The sequence below is a fragment of the Vicia villosa genome, linkage group LG2, assembly GCF_029867415.1.
Source record: "Vicia villosa cultivar HV-30 ecotype Madison, WI linkage group LG2, Vvil1.0, whole genome shotgun sequence".
Classification (NCBI taxonomy): domain Eukaryota; kingdom Viridiplantae; phylum Streptophyta; class Magnoliopsida; order Fabales; family Fabaceae; genus Vicia; species Vicia villosa.
Window position 1 is genome coordinate 218033605 of NC_081181.1, and position 27258 is coordinate 218060862.

Genomic DNA, 27258 nt, shown 5'->3' on the forward strand with positions numbered 1-27258 from the left:
ATCTTACACAATTATGTAATGTTTCGAACATATCATGATCATAACAAACATGACGAGAGACATTAGTTTCTATTCACTAACCATCTATTTCACCAACCATCTTGATTTTGATGATCATAGCAATAAATTGATCATTAGTCAAGTTAGCCTATGATTAGGGGCAACATCAAATTTAGGCATGTTCCTACATCTTTTAGCCATATGATATGGTTATCAACAATTAAAACAAGAAAAGCCAATGTCATTTTCTTGCCTAGAAATTAGAGCACTTGAGACCTTTAGAGGATTCCCATTCTTAATCCAGTTCACAATATTGTGGTTTTGATTCTTTAATAGTTTGTTATTTGGCTTCAGAATCGCACCAATTTTTGTTGTTGTTTAAAACAATCAAGACTTTTTATTTTTGATCTTATCTCTGAGTTCTTCTTCAATTCGGAGGCAAGTAATAAGACCCTCAGTTAAAAATTCTTTTGTTTTATGGAGAAGCAAAATTTTGAAATTATCCTACCAGATGGTTGTTTGTCAATAATAACAACAAATTGAAATTGTTCATATAAACACATACCTTCATTGATGATCTCGTGAGCAATATTTTGTAGTTTATGATATTGAGCCTCCATGGATCTTTCATCAACCATCTGACATGTTAGGTAAAGACTAACATCATGCTTCTTTGCTCCAGTCTCCTCAGTATCATATTTCTTTTTCAAAGCCTCTCAAATATATTTTTCAGTATCGCAGATGTTATAGTAACCATACAGATCATATGCGAGTCCATTCAAAATATGGTTTTTATAGAGATAATCTTTATCTTTCCATAAGGCCAGTTTTGTCCTTAGTCCTCTTTTTTTTTAATTTGTGAAACAAATTCATATTCACCTGAATTAATAGTTCCAACTAAATCTTTGGATTTCTTAATATTATTTAGTTTGTTTGATCTAAAAGAACAAGAATGTCATCATTCAAAATATTTGCAACCTTCTGTGGTTAAAAAAAATCACAATTTTTGCTGCCAATGATTTAAATAACTTCCCTCAAACTTGAACGGTTTGTCAGAGACAACAACAAAGTACAAATAATTTCTTTGGTAGCCATGGCAGTTTGGAAACGTCTGAAAAAGGCAAAGGTGTTAGAGATCACATGATGGTTAACCTAGCCCTTTTTGCCAAATGGAGATGAAGACTATTGACAAGATCTTCTGGTCTTGGTTTTGACACTCTTGTTTCCCATAATGGGGTCTCTATTGTCAATCGCTGGTGTGCTGGTAGGTTCTACAAGCGTTGTAACATGTCTTCTTGGTAAAAAAGAGTGTCTCTTCTTGGTTCCAAGAAAGAAATCCTCCAAATTGGCTTGAGATGAGGTTGGTTAAGAATGTGTTTCTCTCAATATTAGATTTCAAAAACTTTTATTTGTCTCTGAAATTCCTAAAGGGGTGGTAGGTGAGATTTGGAAGTGTATTCACGACTTGATGTCTTGAGACCTTGGATAGAGAATGTCGTTCTTTGTTCATGAAGAACCCTTGGTTATTGAGTTATTTTTTAGAACCATCTCAATGAATAAAATGACATGGGTTTGGAAGATACACTAGAGATGACTTATTCTCTATGACGTCTAATTATCTTGTCCTGTCAAGAGTTGATCCTATCTCTGAGAAGCTTATAGAGAATGTTTTTCAAACTTCCACCCTGATTTGGGAGAATTGGGTTCCTTATATGGTGGTAGTTTTTTTTTTCTAGAAACTTCTGTGTGATATGTTTGTGTCTAAAAAAATTTATTCAAGTGAAATGTTATTATTGATTTGGATGGGGCCTTATGTGCTCTTTGTATAATTCAGGTTGAGTCGGTAACCCATTTGTTCTTGGCTTATATATGGATATGGCAACGGGGCATGGCAGACACAGGTTTATGCATTAACAAAATTTTTGATAGTTCATTTGAAATTTCCGATGCGTTACAAATTTTTTTGGAAATTTCAAAATTTATCATTCTATACCAGAAATTTAATTGATTTGAATTTCTAAAATTTTACAAAAAAATAGAACTACGAGAAATTTCAGAGTTTTCGATAAGATTTACCAGAAATTTTAAAATTTCCGAGAAATTCTGAAATTTTTGGTATTCAACTAAATTTTTACAAAAAATTTACAGTATGAACATGAAATTTCTTATTTTCTACTTTCAAAGAATTTCCAGTATGCTATCCAAATTTTCAGTATCGCCCAAAAATTCAGAAATTTTCATTGAAAAGGTGAACTTGTGAAAATGGTAAAAAATTTGAATAGGATTATAATGGTCTTTTTCATTGAATTAGGGCCCCTAATTTAGGGGGTGCCATATATAACTCCGGGTGCACACAGGGGTACTATCATTCAGTAATTCTTAAGATGCTGCACCATGGGCGGCCCCTGATTCTATTTCACTTGCCAGAACATGTCCAACATGAGATAGAAAAAAAACTTGTAGGTTGCTGAGGAACATACTACTTAGTGACCAGAATAATGCAATCCAGGAAGGGGAAACACCGACAAGCCCAAGTTAACAGGAAACTACAAAACAAATAACAACACAGCCTTTCCTTTACATTTTTGGAAGTTCAAATAATCAAGGCCGTGTAAGATTTTAACTAATGGAGAAGCCAGTTATTATAATCTAGCGGGATGATACACATACTAAGCAGGGGTTGCACAAATATATAACAGTAGGCTATCCTTCCCTTTGATAGAAATTAAGTGGCAGCAATAACTCACTCAGAAGATTTTCTTCAGTCAGCTTTAGCCCCAAACAACACCTTGCAAGACAACTAAGATGCATTGGTTACTTTAGCCCCAAACAACACCTTGCAAGACAGCTAAGATGCATTGGGTAACCGTTTGCAGAAATACTCTTGTGAATATTGTTTTAGTTTGAGCAGAAAAAATCTACAACTAATAATGGCATCAATTAAGAGGCAAAATATTGAGGTAAAATTTAGCTCTACATTTATGCCGGTAACAAGCTAACATCTTGTTGATATGCTCACTGCACAAGAGTGACACACGTCACCAATTAGTAGTTAGTACATAAGTGGATTCAATAAACATTATTATCTAATGAAAACTAATAACAAAGATGGATAAAGAAAACCGATTGAAGGCAACCAAATCCAAATAAAGTATCATTCAACGGGCTATAAGAGTCACTTGTTAGAAGGGCAAACATTCTTCTATTGGGAAAAATGCTCCTCGGTGGAAGTGGTGGTTTAACAATGAAGATAGTTCGTTGATTTACTAATACAATATCTACCGGTTTAAGACCTTCAAAGGATAATAACATATGCTTTACAATCGTCCATAGAGAATAACAATTGTCTTCTTTCCACCAAACAGAAAATTACTTGAATACATAATTTATGTCAGTTTACCATATGGACATGACACTACACAAGTTACTATTACAAAATAATTTAACATGAATAACACAAAAACTAGCAACCCAGTCAGAAATACTAGCTAATGCATTAGTGCCTAGCATCAGAGAACAAATTATAAATTATAATCTACACATGCAAATCCCCATAACTCATAAATCCCAAGGTTGTACCTCTCCTCCTACTGAATAATATCAGAACCACAAGTCACAACATTTTTGTGCAATGCCATTTTCACAATCTTCCATTATCGTGTATTGACAGAGAAACAGCCATGTATATACTGCTCCTCAGAGGAAGTGGTGGTTTAACAATGAAGACAGTTCATTGACTTACTAATATACAGCATCTACGATTTTAAGACATTTTTTACTATCGTCCAACGAGACCAATTGTTTTCTTTCAAACCAAACATAAAATTACTTGCATACATGATTTATGTTCACCACTCATTGACAATACACAAATTGTTATCATAAAATAACTTGACAAGAATAACACATAAAACTAGCAAGTAGCAATCCTATAAATGCATTAGTATCTAATATCAAAGAATAAATTATAAATCGACACATTCAAATCCCTAGAACCCATAAATCCCAAAGTAACTAACACTCAGTTTCCATCAAATCATAACAAAAGTCACAACATTTTTAGTATAATATCATTTTCAGTTGTGACAATCTTTCAGTATTATGCATTGATATAAGAACAACATTTTCATATCGTATCAACTTTCCAGCATCAAAGCCATCCAAATTATTCATTCGAGATCACTAAGCAAATTACACTACAAAGGTTAGCCATTATGAAGCTGAAAAAAATATGAATTAAGCCAATTGTCTGCAAGGGCAGCACTGCCACAAGCTGGTATACAATTTTATACCACAATCAAATACTCAAAATTGATGGTAACAAAAAATAAAATTGAGAGCTCACTCATGATGATCCTCAAATCGGCACGTATCGTTTCAACGCCTGCTTCGCCGTTACAGCCACTCCGACCACAACTCCACCAACAGCACCCGCCACAGCAGCCGATCTAACCCCTCTCGTAGCTCGATACAACACGCCAGTCCCAAGCCCCGCCGCTATACTGTTCAACACATCGTCGGTGTCTCTCGCAGCCGTGATCCCGCTCTCAATTCCTGCGTAAAGCAACCCGATCACTCCGAGGCGGTTCCCCCATGTTCGACCGGTGTGACCAGACGAATTGAGAATCCGATTGACTCTGAGCTTCATGGTGTCTCCTGACTCGAACGATTTAACGCCTTCGACGAGGCCTACGCCGGCGCCAGCAACGGCGCCGCCGAGGTAGCCGCAGCCGGTGAGGAAGGTTAGGGTTTCACCCCAGGAGCGGTGTTTTCGGGCGGCCTCTTCGACGAAAAGGTGTTCGGGTGAGGTGGGGAGTTGGTAGAGGTTTCGAATGGGGACTTCGAGGTCTTTGTAGGGATTGTAGAGACGTTTTTGGGTATTGGAATCGGAAGGTGAATCGTGATTGGGGGTCTGGTACGCCATGGGAGAGACGCTTCCAGACTCTAGGGTTAGGGTTTGGGATGAGAGAGAATGTGTGTGCTGCCGAAGAACGACGCTGTTTGTGTGGAGAATCTTGAGATTTGGGAGATCAAGACTGTATGGCGGCGCGTTGGAATTGATTCGGAAGATGAACCGGGTTTAGTATTGAACCGGGTTTATCTTTCTAACGGGAATTGGTTATTTATTTTCAAGGGTCATGTTTCCCTAATATCACAGATTCCCACGACATAAATTTAATATTTTAATTTTAAGACAAATTAAAAATTATATTTATGTATAGATCGTTTGATTTGGATTTAACGGTCGAAAATATACCCAATATGTAAATGCGAGAAATATATATGATCTCTACTTTTAACGTGTGTTTAAGATAAATACTCATATTGGTCTCAATTTTTTTTACAATTTTTTTCAGATTAATCCCTAAATTTATCTAAACTCTAAATAGAAATAGTCAATGACTTTGCAAAACATTAATCATATTAAGGTAGTGTTTGGCCCAACTTTTTATCTACTTTTCTTCTCCTTATAAGGAGATGGAGGGCCAAACACATTTTTTATAAAGCTCTTATGAAAAAAAGTAGTTTAATTTTCAAGACAAAAAATTAAATAAAAGGAGCTTGTAAAAAAGGCGTTGAAACCAACTTTTCCAGAGCTTTAAAAACATGTGGTCGCAGTTCGAATCCTAACGAAAGCATTTTCTTTTAAAAAATTGCGCTAGTGTAGTAAACGACAGTTTTTCAATTTTTTCTATGGTTCATAACATCTAGAGTTATGTTTTATTTTATTTTTTTCTCCTTCTGTTTACATCATCATTTTTGTAGATAATAGTTTTGTCCAACTTTTTATTTGTTTTGTATATTATATCTTATTTTATTGTATAATGATTTTCAATAATAATATTATCAATTTCTTATACTATACACTATATTATAGATGTTAATACAACAATTAATCTATACACATTATATATATATATATATATATATATATATATATATATATATATATATATATATATATATATATATATAACTTTGATGAAAAAAAAATAAAATTAAAAATAACTTTAAAGTTTAAAAAATAATCATAACCAAACAACTTTAACTTAATTTTAAAAGCTCTTATTTTTAACTTTAACTTTAAAATAACTTTTAAGACTTAAAAAAGTCGGGCCAAACGAGCTCTAAGTCATGTTTGTATAAGCGCTTATGAATAAGATTATATAAATTCTTTCTAATAACAAATTATAAAATTATTTTTATATAGAATTTAAAAAAATTTATGAAAAATGTTATAAATTGTTTTTGATAAAGTCTCTCAAGTAGTGTCTCAAAATTTATGTTATTAAATAAAGTCAAATAAGTCAATACAAATATATTCTTAATTTTTTTTTGTCACTTTTATTCAACTAATAGTTAACTAGTAACATTGATGACTTCTTGATGAGCATTTAACTTGTCACCCCAAGTTGAATATGACACTCATTCTCAAACTGTCTATGAATAAATTTGAATTTAAAAGTCTGAACAATTTTTTTGAGAATTTATTCAAAAAATTTGATGAACAATTCTAACGTATCTTCTAGTTGTTCTGTTTGTGTAATTTTTGGTTATCTTATCACTCCTCAATCATACATACTTAAGACTTTAAGAAGTCTCAAAAACGAGGAACTTACGGATCTTTTATCAAAGTACCATTCATTTTCAATTTATTATCCAAAATACCATACCTTTCAAATTTATTCTCAAACTACCATGTTTTCAGAAAACAAATTTTTTGGCACTGAACATCCGCCCAATGCTTTGGCGGACACTATTATTTTTTTTCAAATTTATTTGTTAATTACCTGCAGATTTTCTTAGAGAATTACCTACAAATTTTCCTGCGAAATTATATTCCTACAGAATTACCTGCGGATTCTTTAAAAATAGAATTTTTTTAAAAATAGTTTTTTATTAAATTCCGCAGGAAATTTCGTAGTAAGTTTTGCAGAAACCAATTTTCATAGAAAAATCCGCAGGAAATTCCGCTAAAACTAATTTTCGCAAGAAAATCCGCAGGAAATTTAAAAAATTAAATAAAATAGAAGGATCCGCCCATTCAATTTGGCGGATGCACTTCAATTTTTTTTTTGTTGAAAAAGTGGTATTTTGGGATTTATTTGGAAAAGTATGGTAGTTTGGTATTTAAAATGAAAAAAGATGGTAGTTTTGTAAAAGATTCGGAACTTACATGTAGATTTATTTAAAAAATGTATAAAAAAATTCACACAAAGGTCTCATTGGGTGTGTCAATTTATTTGCTGAAAATTTTGATAAACAAAGACAAGTTTGATTTTACTTAAAGGATTAAACTCGATAAGATCTCAGGACAAATTGCACAAAAATCATAAGTTTGAAATATATTTGACAATAAATGTCGAAATTAAAAGAAAAGATTGAATGCAATAAATACAATACAAAATAAACGAAAACTGAATTCATAAATGAAAAGCAAATGCGTACATTGATTCAAATAACTATTTTCTCGCTGTCACTGAGATACATTGAGTATATTATAATTTGTGTAAAATTGCGGACCCCTAATCCTACAATCATGAACTACTTATATACTAGTTCTAACGTAACCATCGCCAATGGTCGACTAAACATCGTCTGGCACGTCTTCATTCTCATGTGTCCTTCATTCCAAAAAAAACATCCATGTGTCCTTAGTAGCTATCTGATCTTATCCATTTTCCACTTCTTCGACAATGTTGACATCTATTGTGGTAACATTACACTGAAAGTCTCTAAATTTCCCTAAGTCTCGTAATTCGAGCATCCTGACTTTGACTCGACTTGGTGATGAGACTCATATTTTGACCGATATTTCACAGTATGTTTCTATCATATGCAACTCATAAAAACAAGTCTTTTAGTCGACCATAACCCATTTCGACTAGAGTATAACTCAAGTTAATTTATCACCACTGAGATTTGTCTTTAAACCTCTTATTTAGGTTGTGTCGGAAATATCAGTTAACACAAGGATAGGTAAATTTGAATGAATTCTTTCATTAGAAACATAGATCATTTTTGCACACTAGGTGTTTGATGGATCAAATCAGACTCTTAATGTCAAATGTTGGAACTTGAAACCACAAGGATGGTGAATAATTGAGTATGGAGAGGAAGAGAGTGAGAGAATGAGAGAAAGCGATTGAGATTGAAAATATGAGGCATTATCATTAATGAGATACCTAAAAGGTATATATACAAATACATGACTTGAGGTACAGTTAACAAAATAGAAAAACGAAAAAAATTAATAGTTGTAACCAGTTACACCAAAGCTCTAATCGGTTAATGAACGCTTCTGATTTGTTGCCACAGTTAGTAACCAGTTATACCAAAGCTATAACTGGTCACAAAACGATTCAACCTAAATTATGTTTCAATTTTACACTAAAGTTGAAATTGATTATAGAATAATTCTATTTGAAATCTACAAAGGGGTTAACCGATTATCGTCCGACAGTGACCGATTACAAACACTAGAATTATCTTTTTCATTTTAACTAAAACGACCTTGAGATTCCCATGTGCCCTGAGGATCTATGAATGGTTCGTTAGGTCATTCTATTCTTTTTGGATAAATATAATATGTATTAAAAAAAGATTGATACACAAAAAGGTGGGGGGACTAAAGTCAAAACCCACTCAGAAGTATCTAAATCTAAAGAGAGGAAATCCTATCTTATTCTTTACATAATCACCTCTAACCCTAATAGGTAAAGAATAAAAAAGAGTGAAGATCATAGTCGTGCGGCCTAAGTTAGCAAAAAAATTCGCACAACTATTGACTTCCCTGCAAATGTGAGATATAATAAATTTCATGTCTAACAAAAGAGTCGAGCAATAATTTCATCTATTACGAAGCTGCCATGGGATTAAAGCCTCATTAGCCGAACAAAAAGCATTCACCACAGTAGTAGAACCAGGCTCAACCTAAAGGTTTGACTATCCCCTGTCACAAGCTATTTCAATCCCTCTCAGGACACTGCAGAATTCCGCAATGAAGGAGTCAGTCCAAGGTAGAGGCTCTGCAAAAGCAAAAGAGAACTCCCCGAAATTACACCGAAAAATGCCACCGCATCCCGAGGAAGAAGCACCAATGACAAAAGAACCGTCGGCATTACATTTCATCCATCTTTGACAATGTGGATGCCAAACAACCTCTTTAACTAAAGGAGCACGCGACAGATTAGTAGGAATATGAAAAGCTTTAAGCACTAGAAAATCAAACACACTATGATGAAAGGAAAGCTTGGAAGCAGTGCAAAAAAGCTTCACCTTAGCCGCCACAGACGCACAAAAAGAGTGGAAAAGCGGAGCCTTGTGATGATAATGGACATAATTTCTAGCGGCCCAAATCGTATTCATTCTAAAAATAAATGCGGCATTAATCGCAAACACACCCTGAGGAGAGGACGCTTTGTCGGAGAGCTTCCAAAAATTAATTGTCGTAACCGTAACTTGTAGGTTTAAAATATGACAAATCCAACTCCAAAATTTGCAAGAGAAAATACAATTAAAAAACAGATGTTTCTTATCTTGAGTATGACAGTTGCAGTTATAACATTTAGAAACTATTTTGAAACCTTGAACCCGTAATTGCTCATCAGTAGGAATTTTGTTATGATGAAGCTTCCACACTAGCAATGAATTAGAAGGAGGAATAAAGCGACTCCATAACGAAGTTGCCTAAGGAAGATAAGTGGTTTGTTTTGTAATAAATCTGAACGCTTCTTTTGAATCCAAAATTCCAATAGTAGAGTGTTTCCAACAGAGCATGTCATCCTTCAAATTATCAATAAAGAAAAGAGATATTAGACTTTCTTCTAAGAAGGGGAAGAAATTGTACCAAGCTAACGGAACATTCCAAAAGTTGTTGACGAAAATCTCTGAAACCCGCATGTCGAGGTTGATGTTGAGGTCCAAAGTTGTTTGCTTATTAAGGTTTAAAATAAACGGTGTACCTGCCACGAATCTTTCCAGAACTTAATCCGCTTGCCATTACTCAAAAACCAAGAAGAGTTCTAAAAAAACGGAAATATGTGGTTTTATATTGAGCCAAATAGAAGAGGGAATTTGATGAGTTATATGCCCATAATTTCTCAAAACCCTTCCACAAAGAATCACAGCGCAATCCTCTGATGAGTTAAGAAACTTCCAACAAAGTTTTAGACTAGTCGCTTCATTTAAACAAAATAGGGAGCGAACATTTAGACCCCCACAAGCTCTAGGTTGACAAATCTTATTCCAAGTGACCGTGATTAATTTACGATTATTAACATTCCCACTCCAAAAGAAATTGTGAGACACACGTTTAATGCTCTTAAGAAGATATGAAGGCCAAGAATAAATTCCCATAGTGTGAGTAAGCATAGAGTTGATAACCGATTGAACAAACACTGCTCTACCCGCTATGGAGAGAGAGGTACCTTTCCAAGTCAAAAATTTCGAGATAATTATGTCCGCAAGAGGTTGCAAATATCCAATTTTAATTCTACCTTTGAAAATGGGCGCCCCTAGATAATTAAAAGGAAGTGAACTTTTGAAAAAAATCAGTAAACTCCAACAGCTTTTAAGCTTTACGACTATTCATGTCACCAGTAACGAGAGAGGATTTGGAGGGACTAAACACCTACCCAGAAACACTAGCATAAAAAGAAAAAAGATCGAAAAGAGCCCAAACATTCTTTTTGAAATCTATGCAGAAAAGAAAGAGTTTCATCCGCGTAAAAGGTGTGAGACGGAAGATTCGATTTCATCCGCGTAAAGGGTGCGAGACGGAAGGTTTGATTTGAAGAATGTAGTCACAATATATAAGAAAGTAATGAATATCATCTTTCATAATGTCATTGATATGTGACCAAGGATTCCTCAAATAAACCAGCCCGCTTTATTCAAGACACCATTCCTTTTCACTTGCAATAAAAAAATTACAAATAATTATATTAAATTGTTCAATAAAATATTTAATAAATTTTAAATTATTTAATAATAATATAAATTAATTAATTTAATGAACACGACATAGTTATATATACTTTCATTATAAAATATTATTGAATTATTAATATATGGATGGATGCAATGCTGTTAATAAATCATAGTTTTCCAACACAGAAAAAAAAAAATATATATATATATATATATATATATATATATATATATATATATATATATATATATATATATATATATATATATATATATATATATATATATATATATATATATATATATAATAATTGATGTGAATTCGCAACAATAAGATATTATTGAAGTACTTAGAATATACCTATTTTATTACTTTATAGGATATAGAAATACAAGAGAAGAATATTTATTTCAAATTCTTATCAAATTTCCAAACTGAAGCCATTATCCCAGTAGAGTTTGATGATTTCGATTTGCTAGTGCTTTGAACCTGTAAATTGTATTATTATCAAAAGACAACCATAGCTTTAAAATAATTAATTTAATTTTCTTATACCTTTAATAAATGATATCAAAGTCTAGTAATAAAGGATGATTTTCTGAAATACTTCATATCTTTTTCATGCAATATTAATTACATTTTAAAAAAAACGTGAAAGTAACAAAATAACATATAATAAAAAATTGAGATTGTAATTTATTTCATCCGTCTCATATTAAATGTTGTTTATAATAAAAAATAATAATTATATATATATATATATATATATATATATATATATATATATATATATATATATATATATATATATATATATATATATATATATATATATATATATATATATATATATATGAAAATCGTGTGCTACATAATTAAAAAAATTGAGACTTGAAAGTATTTTCTTTTTATAATTTCATATAATCATATTTGAATTTTAGTATAAATAATTTTGTGTTAGATTAGGATCTGTCTTTAAATGAATTATGGATAATAAACGATAAAATTTGTCTTTTTGAATTAGTCAATATCATGTTCGGATACAAAGTTTTTTTAAAAAATAAATTAAAGAAGACATATTCTTTGAATATTTTATTTATTTGAAAATACTCTATTTATTAACATTTAAAATTAAAGGAAATCAATTAATTATTTTGTATAACTTTTCTAAATATTTTACTTTCTCTTGTAAAATAATATGAAACTAAAACCATATTGTTACCTTTTTCTTCATATTTTGGTCATCCCTTGGCTTTTTTGAATCATCTGGATTATTTTTTAGATAACACTCTAGCTGCTTATCGTCCATGGTCTCCATTAAATCAACCTATGAACAATTTAATGATAAGAGGAAAATTTAGAATAAATGATGGATTATTAAAATTATGAAATTGTGTATAGATCTTTTTATATTTATGAATTATTGTTTTAAATAAAAATTATTATTGATAAAAATTAAGATTGTTGTAGGAAGATAGAATAATAAATAGTAAAAAATATATAAAAACATTAATATTTTATTAGTATTATAAAATGATTTGAAATTTAATTAATTTAATAGAATAATTGTTTATTTAAAATAGAAAAATATTAAAAATAAATTTATTTGCAAAAGAATAAAAATATCTAAAATAAGTATTTTATTCTTCCGTAAAAATCACCCATTACCTTAATGAAGCGTTTTAAAATTTTAGAGATCAAATATAAGATAGTCATGTTCAATCATGACAAAACAATTAAATTTTTTATTTAATCATAGATTAACATTGACAAATATTTTATAAAATTTAATTTAATTTTAATTTAATCTTGATAAATTTTTTACCAAATAAAAATGAAATATATTAGAGTTTGAGAAAAATTAAGTGTATAACTCAAACATCTAAAAAATATGAAAGTAACAGTGAGAAAAGTAAACATACCCATGTCTCTAGGTCTTTTATATCATTTCTTAGGACATTTTCTTCTGTTTCAACAAGTTCTTTCTTCTCCTCCCTTGACATTGATCCATGAACATAAAATGATTTTGACATTTATTCATGAACATAAAATGATTTTTGAAGTAATGTAGTCAATTGAGGAATTGAGAAAGATAATGCCATAAAATGATGTATATATAGTAGTAGATTGAATGCATGAATATTTAATATGAACTTACAATTATTGAGTGTTTGACCACATTTTGAAAATTTATTTACCAATTGTCACTTGATATTTAATTTTCAGTCGGCTACTTTTTTCTATTTTTTTTAAAATAAAAAAGCCTTCTTTCAAGACAAATGGCGGAAGCCTGTATATCTGAGATAGACGTGTTATTATTTTTTTTTTGTTTTTTTAATTTATTTGATATATTTTAATGTTCTTAGATAATTAAATAAAATAAATAATAATAATTTATTAATTAAAATACAAAAAAAATTAATAAAAGTACTTTTTTTTGGTATTGTACTTTTATAATATATTTTAATATTATAGTAATTTATTATAATTAAATATTTAATAATTAATAAATTTAATTAATAGAAAATTGAAAAAATAAAAATAATAAAAAATGAAAATAAAACCATTGTTTAATATGTTTCCGCCCACAATTTTTTTGGAAAGATTTCCGACATTTGAGTTATGGTATCATTTTCTATAAATAGGGGTGTGTGAGAAGGTAGTATTATCATTTTTCTTTGTACTAATTTCACATATTTTTAATTATGTGAGTTTGATCCGTTGTATTTTTTGAAACGGATAACCAGATGAGCGTCTGTCTAAATCCGCATTAGAATTTTAGAAGATTGATTTCAACCTTCAACACAAATTTTCGACAATTAGGTGGTGAAATTAAAAAGGTTAGAAAAATATAATAACGTTGTTCATAGTTCATACATAACTTTAACGAATGATAGTCTAGATGGTACCTACCTATATTATTGACATCATATACAAAATGATTTTGATGTTTATTGTATGTTTTCAACACATAATAGAGAAGTTAACAGAGGCGTATAAGATCCACTAGTTTTATGTGTTGTTGTTGATTAGTCTAACAAGATGTATGTTAGACTTGATTTGATGTAACTTTATTTTAAGTTTGTGTGTTGTTGCGGTCGTTGTTAGGTTGTAAATGGAAGATTTAAGTTTTAAATATATTATGTTGATGTTGTTGAAATTGTTGAAAGAAAGTATATTTTAGTATCTAATAAGTTCATTATAAGATGAACTAAAACAACAAATACAATTAAGTAGAAGTTCAAGTCTTATTTGAATTTTTTTGCGCATATGGCCGATTTTGCAACAAATACTACATCTCTTTTTTTTTTTCTTTTTTTGCCCATTTCAGTTCTAATGTGGCTAATGTTTGGGGTGGTGTTAAGATTCTCTTTATTTCTTTGTCTCATCATTTTCTCCATTACTATAGTTTTGTGTGTAAAAAACACGTATATCTAAGACATGTGACATATAATTAATATTTATTTGACTTTATACATATGAAACTATAGTATTGGAGTTCTCGATTTCTTTTAGGAAATAAAGATGATCCTTACCCGTTTGGGCGACCTTCTTTTTTCGTCGCATAGTGTCATTATTGTTGAGTATGTAATTCTTTGTGTCGAAGCAGTATTCTACGGAGTATGTTTTTGTTGAAACATATTCTGTTAATGTTTTGAATACAACAAACTATTTTATTCAAGAAACTCCAAAGTGATTTCATCAATTTATCATCTAAATAATTTATGGTCTCTATCAAACAAAGAGTTAAAATGACGATTCAAGATTGTGCTGACAAAGAACAAAGCTTTAAGAACATATGGATTATCAGAAGTTCAATGAGTTACTCTTCAGAATTATGGTCCCAGAGTTACTCTTCAGAATTATGGTCCCAGAGTTACTCTTCAGAATAATAGTCCCAGAGTTACTCTTTCCCAGAGTTACTCTCGAGAATTATGGTCCCAGAGTTACTCTCCAGATTTACGGTCCCAGAGTTACTTGTCCCAGAGTTACTCGTCCCAGAAGTACTGTCCCAGAGTTACTCTCCAGAAGTACTAGTCCCAGAGTTACTCGTCCCAGAGTTACTCGTCCCAGAGTTACTCCTCCAGATTTACTCTGCCAAGAATAAGTCTTTGTTGAAATAGTCAAATGTCAGAATTTGCAGCATGTCAGAAGTACTCTGAACCAAGACCAAGTCATACTCAAGACCAAGTCCTACAAAGACAAATCTTCCAGCACTTCTCAAAAGAAACTCTCGGCCTTCCTTCACTCTTGGCTTGGCACTATAAATACAAGTCTCATGCTTTATTCTTAGACACCGAAAATATCCACAAGCATACAAAGAAAGCCAAAGTCTTCATTCACAAAGTATTCATACTCTCTAGATATTATCTTTAGCTCTCACTACCATATAGTGATCAAAATATATTAGAGTTATCATACACATTCTATATTTAAATACTCACTGCCATATGGAGAGTATTTAGGAATTTATTGTAAACCTCCTAAGATCACAAAGTATATCATAGATATATAAACCAATCATTTTGTAAGCTATTTGTAAGCTATACCATTCAGAAGTGTAAGCCTGGTGAGGCTAAGAATACATAGAAGAAAAAGCTATTGTAAGAAGTATCAATAAAGGATAATCTCACAGGGTGTGGGGACTGGACTAACCAAGTTGGTGAACCAGGATAAGTTTTCTTGTGTTATTTATTTACAGTCTTTTTCTTATATTATCCACAACTATATTTTATCACACACAATAGCACTAATTACTTGAACTCCTAAAAGTTATTACTAATCACTTTTCTCTTATCAAAGACAACATTTTTAAATACTTATATAAATTTTAAAAGGGACACAATCCAACCCCCTTGTTGTGTCGTACCTTATTCCATCAGTTTTAACTATATTCGACAAAAAGTCAAATATAGCAAGTAGTTGTCAAAATTTTGTAAGTTGTCGAAGGTGAGTATGTGGAAAGAGTTTGACTTAAATTTTATTTTTTAGCTTAGTTAGAGTTTTCTTGATGGACAAGCAAACTCAATTATAAATAGTGAGACACCCTATTTGTGAATGTAATACAATTTAGTTAGAATTGAGAATTAATAATATCTTCTTCTTCTCTCCAAAAAAACCCTAACTTTTATCTTTCTCTCTTCTCTCTCAATTATCTTCTCTCATTATCTTTGCGCATCAAAATCATCTTACAACCAATGTGTGGTTGAATTACTCAAGTGAAGTGTGAAGAACGAGAGATGTAATTAATCAAAAAGATTGATTCGGATTATCTTAAAGTTTGGGATTTAATTCTAACATCTGGCATCTAGAGCACTGGCTGTGATTCTTAGGAAGCATAGCGCGATGAATCATTCAAACAGAAAGTTTCTAACAAATCTCATAATTCTAAAAGATAAGGATTATGAGAATTGGTGTAAGCAGATGAAGATTGTCTTCTACTCTCAAGATCTTTGGGATATTATGAAGAATGGAGTAACACCAATTGGAGAGAATGCTACAGATGAATAAAAGGTTGCACATAAAGAATTGGGGAAGATTGGTTATAAAGCTCTCTTTATAATTCATCAATGTGATAATCTAGATAACTTTTAAAAGCTGAGTGATGTAGAAACAACGAAAGAATCATGAGATATTCTGGAGAAATCGTTTGAAGGTGCTGAGAAGGTGAAAGAGGTGAGGTTACAAACTCACAAAAGAACGTGTGATTTGCTTTAGATGGAATAAAGTGAAATTTTAATTGATTTCTTCATTAGGGTTACGAAATTGGTGAATCAAATCAAGGTATATGGGGAAGCACTAACATCAAGATCAATTGTCGCAAAGATCTTGAGGTCACTGGCTCCAAAATTTGATCACGTGCTAGTAACCATAGAAGAATTTAAAGATTTATCAACATTGACAAAAGAAGAGCTTCAAGGGACGCTTGAATCTTACAAACAAAGAATGACTAAAAGAGCTACAGGCAAGTCAAAGAGTGATGTGGCTTTGCAGGCATAATCAACAAGAGAAAATAAAAGCAAAGAAAAATGGTTCGATAACAAAGGTAGATGAGGCTACAACAATTTTAATGGAAGAGGAAACCAACAAGAAGGAAATTCGCATAATCAAAGAAAACCCTCATACCAAAGCAACCATAGAGATGATGTTGCAGGTAGAGGAATAGGTGGTGGAGGAAAACCTGACAAAATCCTCATTCAGTGTTTCAATTGTCAGAAGTATGGTTACTACTATAATGATTTTCTTGAAAAACAAAAGAATCATGAAAATGATGCAAATCTTGCAAACCATGAAGAAGAAGAGATGTTGTTGATGGGAACAATAAGAGATGAAGAAAAATTCAAGGACCAATGGTACTTGGACTCAGGATGCTTATCACACATGATTGGTAGGAAAGATTGGTTTGTGAACATAAAACCCTCGATGAAGAACATGGTGAAATTTGCAAATGACTTTACTCTAGAAGCTGAAGGTATTGGTGATGTTCTGAATTGAGGAAAGATGGCATAAGGTCAGTAATTTCCAATGTATTGTATATACCAGGCATGAAAAGCAATTTTCTCACCATAGGGCAGCTGGTCGAAAATAATTACATAGTTTCATTTGAAGATAAATTGATGAGAGTTTTTGACTCATGTGGAAGGTTAATCTTGAAGGCTCCTATGTCTCAGAATAGAACCTTCAAGATTGTGTGAGTGCACATCGACAGGTTGAGACCTAACTTGTTGTGGCACTTGGTTATTAGGAACTGGCTGAATGGGTGCTTGAGAAGCACCAAAGAAATTAGTAATTCGACCCATTTGATGCACCAATTGTTGGTGAATATAGTTTGTGTTTTGGATTAGAGGATTAAACACAGTACCAATTTGTTGTGTAAATATATTAACCATATCATGGTTACTATCATTCATTTGCTGCCTTACAGCCAAGAGGGAACTAGTAGTTAAGGGTGGCATAACTTGAAGGATATATCCTAATCGTCCTTGTGGTTGTGCATTCAATTATGATTTCTTATATCATATCCTAATGCTAAGTATTGATTAAGAGGAGATGCAATAGTCATTGCATTATCTGCATACATAGATGCATTAGTTTATAGGCATCCCATCATTGCAGTTGGCATGCCATATGAATATTCCATACTACTCGAGGGTGGCGTAAAGCTTGGAAGAAATGGAGATCTAGGGTCTCCTATAGTTGTTTGTGTAACCCTGAGTGTAGTTGGATAACTTGTTGGTTATGATGGAGGAGACACCACTTGTGGTAAAATCGTCGAAACTGTCGTAGTGGCGTTTGAATCACAAAAGGAGCGGTTACTCCAACAAACATTGAAGTACCTGTACCACCAAACATTGATTCGATTGGTTTCCCCCCCTGTATTTGGAGCGTTGTTCTGGGGAAGGGAAGGATTTTTTTGACAATTGACGAGCCATCTCAAGAATTTTACCACTCCTCTGACGCATAAACACTCAAACGTCGAGAACAGTGCACACATGAACAAAACGAAAAATAAAAGCATAAACATTCTTCTGTAAAAGTAAAAAAAATTGCACGAAATGGTCTCACCAAGCATGCCAATTTTTTTATTGGTATTTTTAGTAAAACAAATCACAAGTTTTTGTTCACTTAAGGAATTTAGCTCGAAAAAAATTCTAAGGACAATTTGTGCAAGAGTTTGAGAAACTGTATTCGTGCTTGAAGGTTTTCAATGTAAAGATTGAAGAAAATAAATGCAGAAATGTTTAAATAAATAAAGCAAACTAAGTAAATTATGAAATTGCTTGAATTAAAAGTGGGACGCAAGTTCATATATTTCTCACAAGTTATTTTATCTTTGTAACTTGAATGTTTGAATTCTATTGAGAACAACAATGAAAAAATGTGAACCCTCGTCATATAGACGATATCTGTTTATATACTATGTACATTAATAACTGCCCATAATGGTTGACTCTCCAGCATTCGACACGTACACTATTTTGTGGCCTTTTGTCTCCTGCTTTGCTTCTACGCGTCTTCAGCTTTTTAAACTGCTGTAAAACCATTACTTCTATCAAAAAACATCTTCAATTCCTCCAACTGCCTTTGTCGAGAATCATGTTGATTACTAAATTCTTTTGATTTTGGTGTCAAAACATGATTTAGCCATCAGTGCCCAACCTTCATATTTATCTCGCATCCTCATTCATGTTGAAATATGCTTGAGTCAAAAATATCATGCTAACAGATGAATCAAAAATCTCAGGTTAACACCGGCCCAATTTCCCAATTAGGGGAACTACCAACTGTGACTTTGACTTGGGTTATAGCTTCGACGATGTTCAAGATAGAAGGAGTCCCAAATATTTCATCGTCTACCCAATGGTACCTATTCGCGTTGGTAGGCTGTATTAATCGAAGACCCCTACAAGCCAGTATGTCTTCTCTGTGATGGTCATCGGGGTTGATCCAAGACACGGCATCATGTTGCCTTTGGCACTCAATATGATGAGCAATTTCAGGGTTACTAGGGTCATGACTAGTTGACTCCCAGTATGTTTTGACAAAGCGACTGACATGTTCCCTCCTTTGACAAGAAACCTCTATTTATGTCTTGGTCAAGATAGAAGGAAGCATCGTTCTCTTGACAAGGTTTTTACCCCGTCGCATTTTGTTGGAAATAAAGATTCTAAAGTATTCATAGAGAGAGTTTCGTCTGAAAGGGATTCTCCAGGTGATTCTTCAATCTTCGAAACATCACTCAAAATAATAATTCTTGATTCAAAATCCCCACTGACAGATGGGAAGGAATGCGATTCAAACTCCATTCCCTTTTTCAAAGACGAAGATACACTACCCTCTGAGTCACTCTCAACAATAACAAGGTTACCATTCATCGTAATAAAAATGCAATAAAAACGTAAGTAAAAGCTGAGGAGAAGAGAAGGTACCTTGAAGTAGGAGGGCGAAGGTGCTGAAACAAAGAAGATGGCTGAAAAATTGAAGCTTTAATGCTTTAAAAGTATGAACGTGAAATGACAATTACTCTAGAAGCAAATTCTCTCAAGTAAAAGGAGAAAGAACTCAAAGAGACAAGAGAAACTCAGTGTACAAGACGACTAAAAATTTTTCTCACGGTCTCTCACCGTCTTTATATAAGCAAAGACAATCAAAAGCAGGAAATAAGGACAAATCGACGGTCAAATTTCAACTGGGGAAGACAACCACATTCGAGTGTACTCAAGTACACAGAAAGCTGTGTCATGTCACCCCATACTTTTTTAGGTCACACGTCAAAGAAAAACGATGAAACGTTTGAATAATGAGATTGCATTTAATGCTCACGTTCGCATCATGCTTTGAGAAAATCAAAGCGACGCAGTCATCAGACGCTTGGATGAACATTCTTTGAGGCCGACCACTACTATTGAAAGACTCCCCCAACATCAAACATGCTCGACGAGCCTTGAGGACAATTTTTTCGTGCGGCCAAAGATGCGAGACCATTACTCTACGTCGGCCAAAGGTATAAATACCTTTAAAAGGGATCTCAGATATATAATCTCTAATCTCCAAGGTATAAATACCTTTGTAAAGGATTCTCAGATACACAATCTCTAATCTCCACTTTCACTATCAACTATCTTGAACCCTAAATTGACTTGGGCGTTGGAGTGCTAAGAGCATCATTATCCATCAAACTCATTTGGGTTCTTTAAATGGGTCCTCCTTAATTTTTTAATATTATTTTATACTTTTCATTTAGTTAAACAATTTATCTACATTTTCCAAATATTCATATAACTCATCAAAAAATTTAAAGTGGGTCACATTATATACCTCAATATACCCTACATTTAATCATATCATATTTTTTAATTCAATTGATGAGTTAAAGAACGTTGTTTTGCAGACAAACGTTCACCAACTAAAGAACGTAAACAAAAGTTAAATATCAATTGATTCATGACAATAGGAAAACGTGAATCAACGCTTACATGGCACCGATAATGGTGCTCTAACCATGCAAGCACCCCCTAGGTCGATAGATAGTATGAGATAGCAAACACCAGTTAACAGTATCAGTTACCTCTAGTTTAAGAAGCACTGTGATTGTAATTTTCGTTTCATATTTCTGCAACAGAACATAATTAAATAGTAAAAATTAGGGATAGCTCGTTGTTGAGGTTTGGAAAGACAATCCCTGAATTTATAAAAACATTACATTTTCTTTTCAATGTCAATCGGTCAACTTATAAATCAAAAGACGAAGAAATGTTTGATTTTACACTTCTATACCAATCGAGCAACTTATAAATCAAAGGACATTAAGTTTGATAAATTAATATTAAATTCATTTTTATAAAGTTATCTACAACAATATATTAAAAGAAGTATAAATAAGTATTGTTGGTATAGATTAAACCTTATACCAACAATTTACACTCATTTAATTTAACTTTTCAAAATACAATGGAGTAAACTCATTCTTCTAAAAAAAAAATCTTTTTTAAGTGAAATACATTAATGTGTGTTTAATGATTCATTTAAATAACATATTTTAATAAATTTAAATATACAAATGAGTGAATTAAAAAACTTTAAAATTAAACCTCTCACTAAGGTGCCAAAAGATAAAGATTTAACAAACAATTAAATTTATTAAAAAAACTACCTGTTTCAAATTTCCCTAAATAGTTAAAAAGAATACACATTCATGGATACATATATTTATACAAATGAAAAACTCATGAGAAATACATTTCTTTTTTTAAAAAGTGATAATACTTTCTTGGGACAATATTCTTAATCACCTCAACCTTGATCATCATCATCCTCTTTAACATGCTTCCCATGTTGGTGCCAAGATAAGTGCTAGTTTCCATATATAACATATGCATCATGCATGTTCCATAGACCTGTGTTGTAATCCAGTTATAGATCTCTTAGTCTAATAAGCTCTGGCAAAATCACAGTAGCAAGAGCTGGTCTATCCCTTTTTCTCATCTCACAGCACTTCAATGCCATTTTAGCAAATGATAAAGCCTCTTCGACCGGCCAATCGGCCACATTTGGATCTAAAACCGCTGCAAGATTATCGTTCTCAATGGCCTCTTCAACCAGACGAGCCACGCCGATTGGAGGCTTTCCAGTAATGATCTGTAGGAACATCACTCCTAATGAATATATGTCTGACTTTACGCCTAATAGTCCCGTTTGTTGATACTCCGGATCAATATAGCAAAATGTTCCCGCCGCAGCTGTCTTATGATATTGAGTTGTTTTGTTGGCGATGGAAGGAGGGACTAGTCTTGCCAAACCAACATCGGTGATCTTGCTTATGTAGTTTCTGTCTAGGAGAATGTTTGCTGGCTTGAGATCGCGATGCACGACAGGTTCTGGTTTTGTTTGGTGAAGGAAAAGAAGGCCTGTTGCAATCTCTGCTGCTATTTTGAATCTAGTCCTCCATGGAATCGGAGGCGTGTTGTCCTTTTGATAAAGGCGATCTTCTAAGCTTCCGTTCTCTAGGTACTCGTATACGAGGCACCCGAATTCCGGACACGCGCCTAAAAGTACTACAATGTTGGGATGTCTTATAGAGCCTAAAACAAGGACCTGCATTGGAGTCAAGAAATTTTTATAAGGACTAAAAGCGAAAACTGGTATATACTTATATCGACAAAAAAAAAACATATTTGTTAAAACCATAAATTTTATGCTTCTTGTATCTTGCAAAAGAAGTTACCTCTTGATGAAATTGCTTCTCCCCTTGAGTTATGTCTGGTCTTAAGGCCTTAACTGCAACATCAGTGTTATCAAGTACTCCTTTGAAAACAGGTCCATATCCACCTTCACCAATTTTGCCATCAGGATCAAAGTAATTTGTTCCAATTTCAATTTCTTCAATACTATACGTTTTGAACATATAACTGTTGTCTACATTTTCATTTGATGTTCCTATCCTCTCTTCATTTTCTCCTACTCCTTCTTGTTTTCTCTTCTGAGTCTCCACTTCTGCACTTGTTTTCTGCTTATTTGCCTCTGCTGAATCCAATGCAGCTTCTTCAATAAGCCTGGCTTTTCTTCTAATCAATTCCTCTTGCATTTCCTGAATCATTTTTTTAGTTCTCATTCTTAGTATATACTATTCTGAAAGCTACCATTTGAGGTAGAATTTGAAACATGTCAGTAATTACCTTCTGTTTCGAAGAACCGACTGCTCTACCAACCGACGCAGACCTACCCTTCTTTGTATACTTTTGATCTTGTTTGAGTCTATTTGTTTCTCTCTCCGTGCCATTCTGAAATACAACTCAATCAAAGGAGAAAATTTAAGTCTCATACATACATGCTTAGAATTTTCAAACTATTGTCATTGATGATTGAAATAAGAGTGACTTACATCTTGGTTTTCATCTGATATTGACATTTTTGATGAATAAGTATCTCTTTGAGACAAACATCTTGATCCTAGTCTTGCATCCATGTTTTGACCAAAGGTTCCACCGTCGTTACTTAAGCGCCGCCCGAGTCTAGGCTCGAACGATGTTCTGAACAAACAACAAGTATGATAGAATCACCAAATTAAGGACTAAACATCGACGAATTATTCTTAAAAAATGAACTAAATTCGATATAGCTCTAATTTATACCTATGTAAATCTTTGGATAAATAACTTGGCTTAGGACTAGAAATTGTCATGGTGTGAATAGGAACTGTTGCTTGAACATTCTGCACTTTTCCTTTTGATATTATATGAACTGTGCAAGACACTGGCAGAGATTTTATTAAGCTTGTTGGCACATCTACATCTTTAAATTTCCTGCATTAATCCAACACAGACACGATCAGACACAGACACAGACACGGACACAGACACAGACACAGACACGTCTTTTTTTTAGAAGTGTCAGAGCTACATAGAATTGATTAGTATTGGATAAAAGAAAAACCTTATAAGAGCATTATTCCAGCGAGGAGCACCGAGAACAACGTCTACAATCGAGTGATCAATAATGTAATCGTAAAGTGCACTCGAAACATCCGAGTCTTGCAACACCAACTCCTTTGCTACAATCTGAAATTAATCCTCAACTTAATTATTATATAATCAAGATTAGTAGCCTCTAATCTATAATTACTAGTGATAATATATACTTACTCCTTTTCGAGCACAAAATCCTCGAAAAGGAAGAAAAAGCTGATGCAATTCTTCCTCCGTTGGCGCACGGCCTTGTTTAGGTACAGATTCAAATTCATCTGCATGAACACAAAATCAAAACATATAAGAAATTATGAAACCATGCAATATAGATTATTAACATTATACTAAATTATGAACACAAAGAGGTAATTAATTACTGCGATTGCAGGATTTGGTTTTAACGTGAATGAGTGTGCATGAAGAGCTCTTCTCCAAGAGATGATCAACAGCCCACTTTACAGCATGTTTGCTGTTCTTGTCAATATCAATGGCGACCAAGGTGGAGGAGGAACCTTCTTCTTCGCTTGAAGATGACATTGTTAATTAACGTTATTAGTTTTACAAGAATTGTTATTGTTAATCTATGTTTAAAGAAAATAATTAAGAATGGTTTATGAGGTTTTGGGAGCATTAACAAATATTTTTTACTATTTTTGGTGAATTAAAATTGATTATACCAGAAAGGATTTAACAAGTATTTGTTGTTAATGTAATTTAGTTGAACATTCTATGATACGTTAATGCATGAGTTGGATTTTAACTGTAAAACTAATTTAATTAGCATGTTTAAACTTCAGTCAAATACAGATGTTTCCATGGTTACAAATTAAGATAATTGTAATTAATAAATAAATAAAAATATTCACTAACTATTTGTAAATTAAGATAATATTTTACAAATACGAAACATAATAGATTTTTTGATTTTTTTGGTATGGCCTAAGTTGTCTTTTGAAAATTTGTTAGTAAATTACCAACCATAGATTAAAATTAACTAGTCATTAAATCATATATAAAATCTAAACAAAAATTATTAGTGTGTGTGGTTGATTTTAATTGGTTGTGGTAAATTTACTTACAATTTTAAAATAGTTTGATTATTTACTGAATTTTAAATATTAAGAATGTTTGGCTACCAGATGGGAAACCCAACACACATGGGTTAAACAAGATGTGAAAATTTATCAGAGACTTTGAGATCATTGACGTTGATAATCGTTTCTTTTTGGTCAAGTACGAATTGCTCGCTGACAATGAGACAAATGTGTCAGATGGGCCGTGGATATTGTTTGACCATTATTTGGCAATGGCTTGATGGACTCCAGACTTTGCATCTCCTCTCGCAAAAGTGGAAAAGACTTAACACCTGGAATATAGAAAAGGGAAGGTTTGCGAGAATTTGTGTAGAGATTGATCTAACCTTGTCGGTTGTTAGAAAGGCCAATGTTAATGGCCACATTATTTGCTTTAGTTGCAGCTGTTATGGACATCACACCCGTGATAGCAAGAAAACACTAGATAATCTAATGCAGTCAGTCGTTCCTACGGTGGCACAACCAAGAGGCCCGTCGGAAAACAACATTGTCCCTGAGCAAAGACAAAGGAAATTTCATCAGGAAGTGGGCGGTGATAGCACCAAAATAGAAGAAAAAATCTGGGAAAATAAATGCAGTCATGGTGATTAGCTGATGGTGCAGAGGAAAAAACGCAACAGAAGAATCAGTTATGGTCAAGGAAAATCTTTATCCAATGCAAGCCTAGAGATCCCGGGAGTTCTAAAATCAAGGGGATTGATGCTTGTTTAAAAGGAATAAGTGTTAACAGCAAAACTGTTGGACCTAGTTAAAATGACGCGGCTTCCAAGAAATAGAGACTTGATAAGAAGGGACCCACCTCAAGGAAACGTGTGCCGTTGTGGAACCACATCTTCCTCTCGGTGGACCTTCGCACAAAAGTGGAACCACATCTTGCTCTTAGTGGGTCTTCGCACAAAACTGGGCCAACTTTTAATTCCTACCTAACACAAAAGGGTGTGTGTAATACTGCTAAATACACACCATCGTTACCATAGTAAATTTGGGTTTAAAGACCATCGCACGATACATCATTCCGTATTTTGAACCAACAACCATTTAGGCAAATGGAAATAACCAATGCACTATGAATAAAGTGTTATTCAAGAAAAGGAAGTTGTCCACGAAACTCCCACTGAATGAGAGCCGACTACGTAAGTTGTCTCTTGTTTGGGACATACTTTATCACCTCAATCAATTTGACTAGTTGTGTTAGGTTTCAAAAAATTCATTGTGCTCTCCTGGAATATTTAGGGAGCCTATAATAATAAGGCTAAAAGACGCATGATGGAATTGATTAGAAAACACTCTCTAAAGTTTTTAATCGTTGTGGAAACACACACTAGTTTTCATAATACCAAATCTTTCTAGGATAAAGCTGGGTATGTGAGTATTCACTACGCGGATGCACATGGTAAATTTGAGCGTATTTAGGTTTTAAAGTAGAATGATTGTAATTTTGTAAATGGCGTGCATGATGTCTTTATGGATACAATTACAATCAAGCTATCATTGGAAACTTCCTCTTAGTATATGTAACTGGAAGTTATGCTAGTCCTTTGTACAGTACTCGTCTTGACCTATGGCTCCATCTCATTGACCGGAGGAATATATGCATATATTGAGGTGTTATGTAAATTTCCTTATGATCACAACCTCATTCTCCTTAGGGGTGAATTCCCCTCCGAGACTAAGAGTCTCATTCTTTTAGATTTGAGACAACTTGGATCAATCACCCAAAATACTCCAATATAGTTCAAACAACTTGGGAGAAATCCTCATATGGCATTATACCTTGTCTCCAAAATGTGTAGAACAATTCTATCGTTATTAATAAGGAAACTTTTGGCAATATCAACAAACAAAAGCACAACATTGTTCACACTACTACAAAAAGAATATACAACACCGCCCACTTTATCAAGGTCCTTTGAAGGACCGTGCTGATATCTTTAAATTTCGGAGTCAATATATTTTTATTTTTTAATTAAAAATAGTTAACATATTACCACGGTTGTTTAGAATAACCGTGGGGATATCATTAACCTTTCATGGGTTCGATCTCAGCGCCAACAAATTCGTAATTTCTTTAGTATTTTAGTTGTGCCTTTCATTTTAGTTTATTTTTAAATAAAAAATAAAAGTGATATCACTACAGTTGTTTAATCCAACCGCTGTGATATATTTTTCAATTTTTTTAATTTTGTAAATGCTTAAAACTTGGCATTTTTTTATAAAATTTCATTATGTAATCCATATATCACCATGGTTGGTTTAGATGACCGTG

General features: G+C 32.8%; 2 protein-coding genes across 2 annotated transcripts; both read right to left on the reverse strand.

Annotated features, from left to right (window-relative positions):
• Positions 1 to 4152: 4152 nt before the first annotated feature.
• On the reverse strand, positions 4153 to 5100 carry LOC131653923 (mitochondrial import inner membrane translocase subunit TIM23-2-like). Its single transcript, XM_058924268.1, has one exon. The coding sequence runs from the start codon at positions 4922 to 4924 to the stop codon at positions 4358 to 4360; it is 567 nt and encodes a 188-aa protein (XP_058780251.1). The 5' UTR covers positions 4925 to 5100; the 3' UTR covers positions 4153 to 4357.
• A 16747-nt stretch (positions 5101 to 21847) lies between these two features.
• LOC131648266 (U-box domain-containing protein 34-like) lies at positions 21848 to 24435 on the reverse strand. The gene is made up of 8 exons (XM_058918042.1): positions 24276 to 24435; positions 24076 to 24173; positions 23867 to 23991; positions 23566 to 23736; positions 23316 to 23463; positions 23096 to 23214; positions 22659 to 22908; positions 21848 to 22528 (listed from the first exon to the last, which is right to left on the reverse strand). The coding sequence occupies exons 1-8, from the start codon at positions 24433 to 24435 to the stop codon at positions 21848 to 21850; spliced, it is 1752 nt and encodes a 583-aa protein (XP_058774025.1).
• Positions 24436 to 27258: the final 2823 nt, after the last annotated feature.

Coding starts and splice junctions, on each gene's coding strand:
- LOC131653923 (XM_058924268.1), bottom strand. CDS start 4,924: ATGGCGTACCAGACCCCCAATCACGATTCACCTTCCGATTCCAATACC.
- LOC131648266 (XM_058918042.1), bottom strand. CDS start 24,435: ATGTCATCTTCAAGCGAAGAAGAAGGTTCCTCCTCCACCTTGGTCGCC. Junction 23,737..23,866: donor TGGAATAATGCTCTTATAAG/GTTTTTCTTTTA, acceptor GGATTAATGCAG/GAAATTTAAAGATGTAGATG. Junction 23,464..23,565: donor TTATCCAAAGATTTACATAG/GTATAAATTAGA, acceptor TTGTTTGTTCAG/AACATCGTTCGAGCCTAGAC.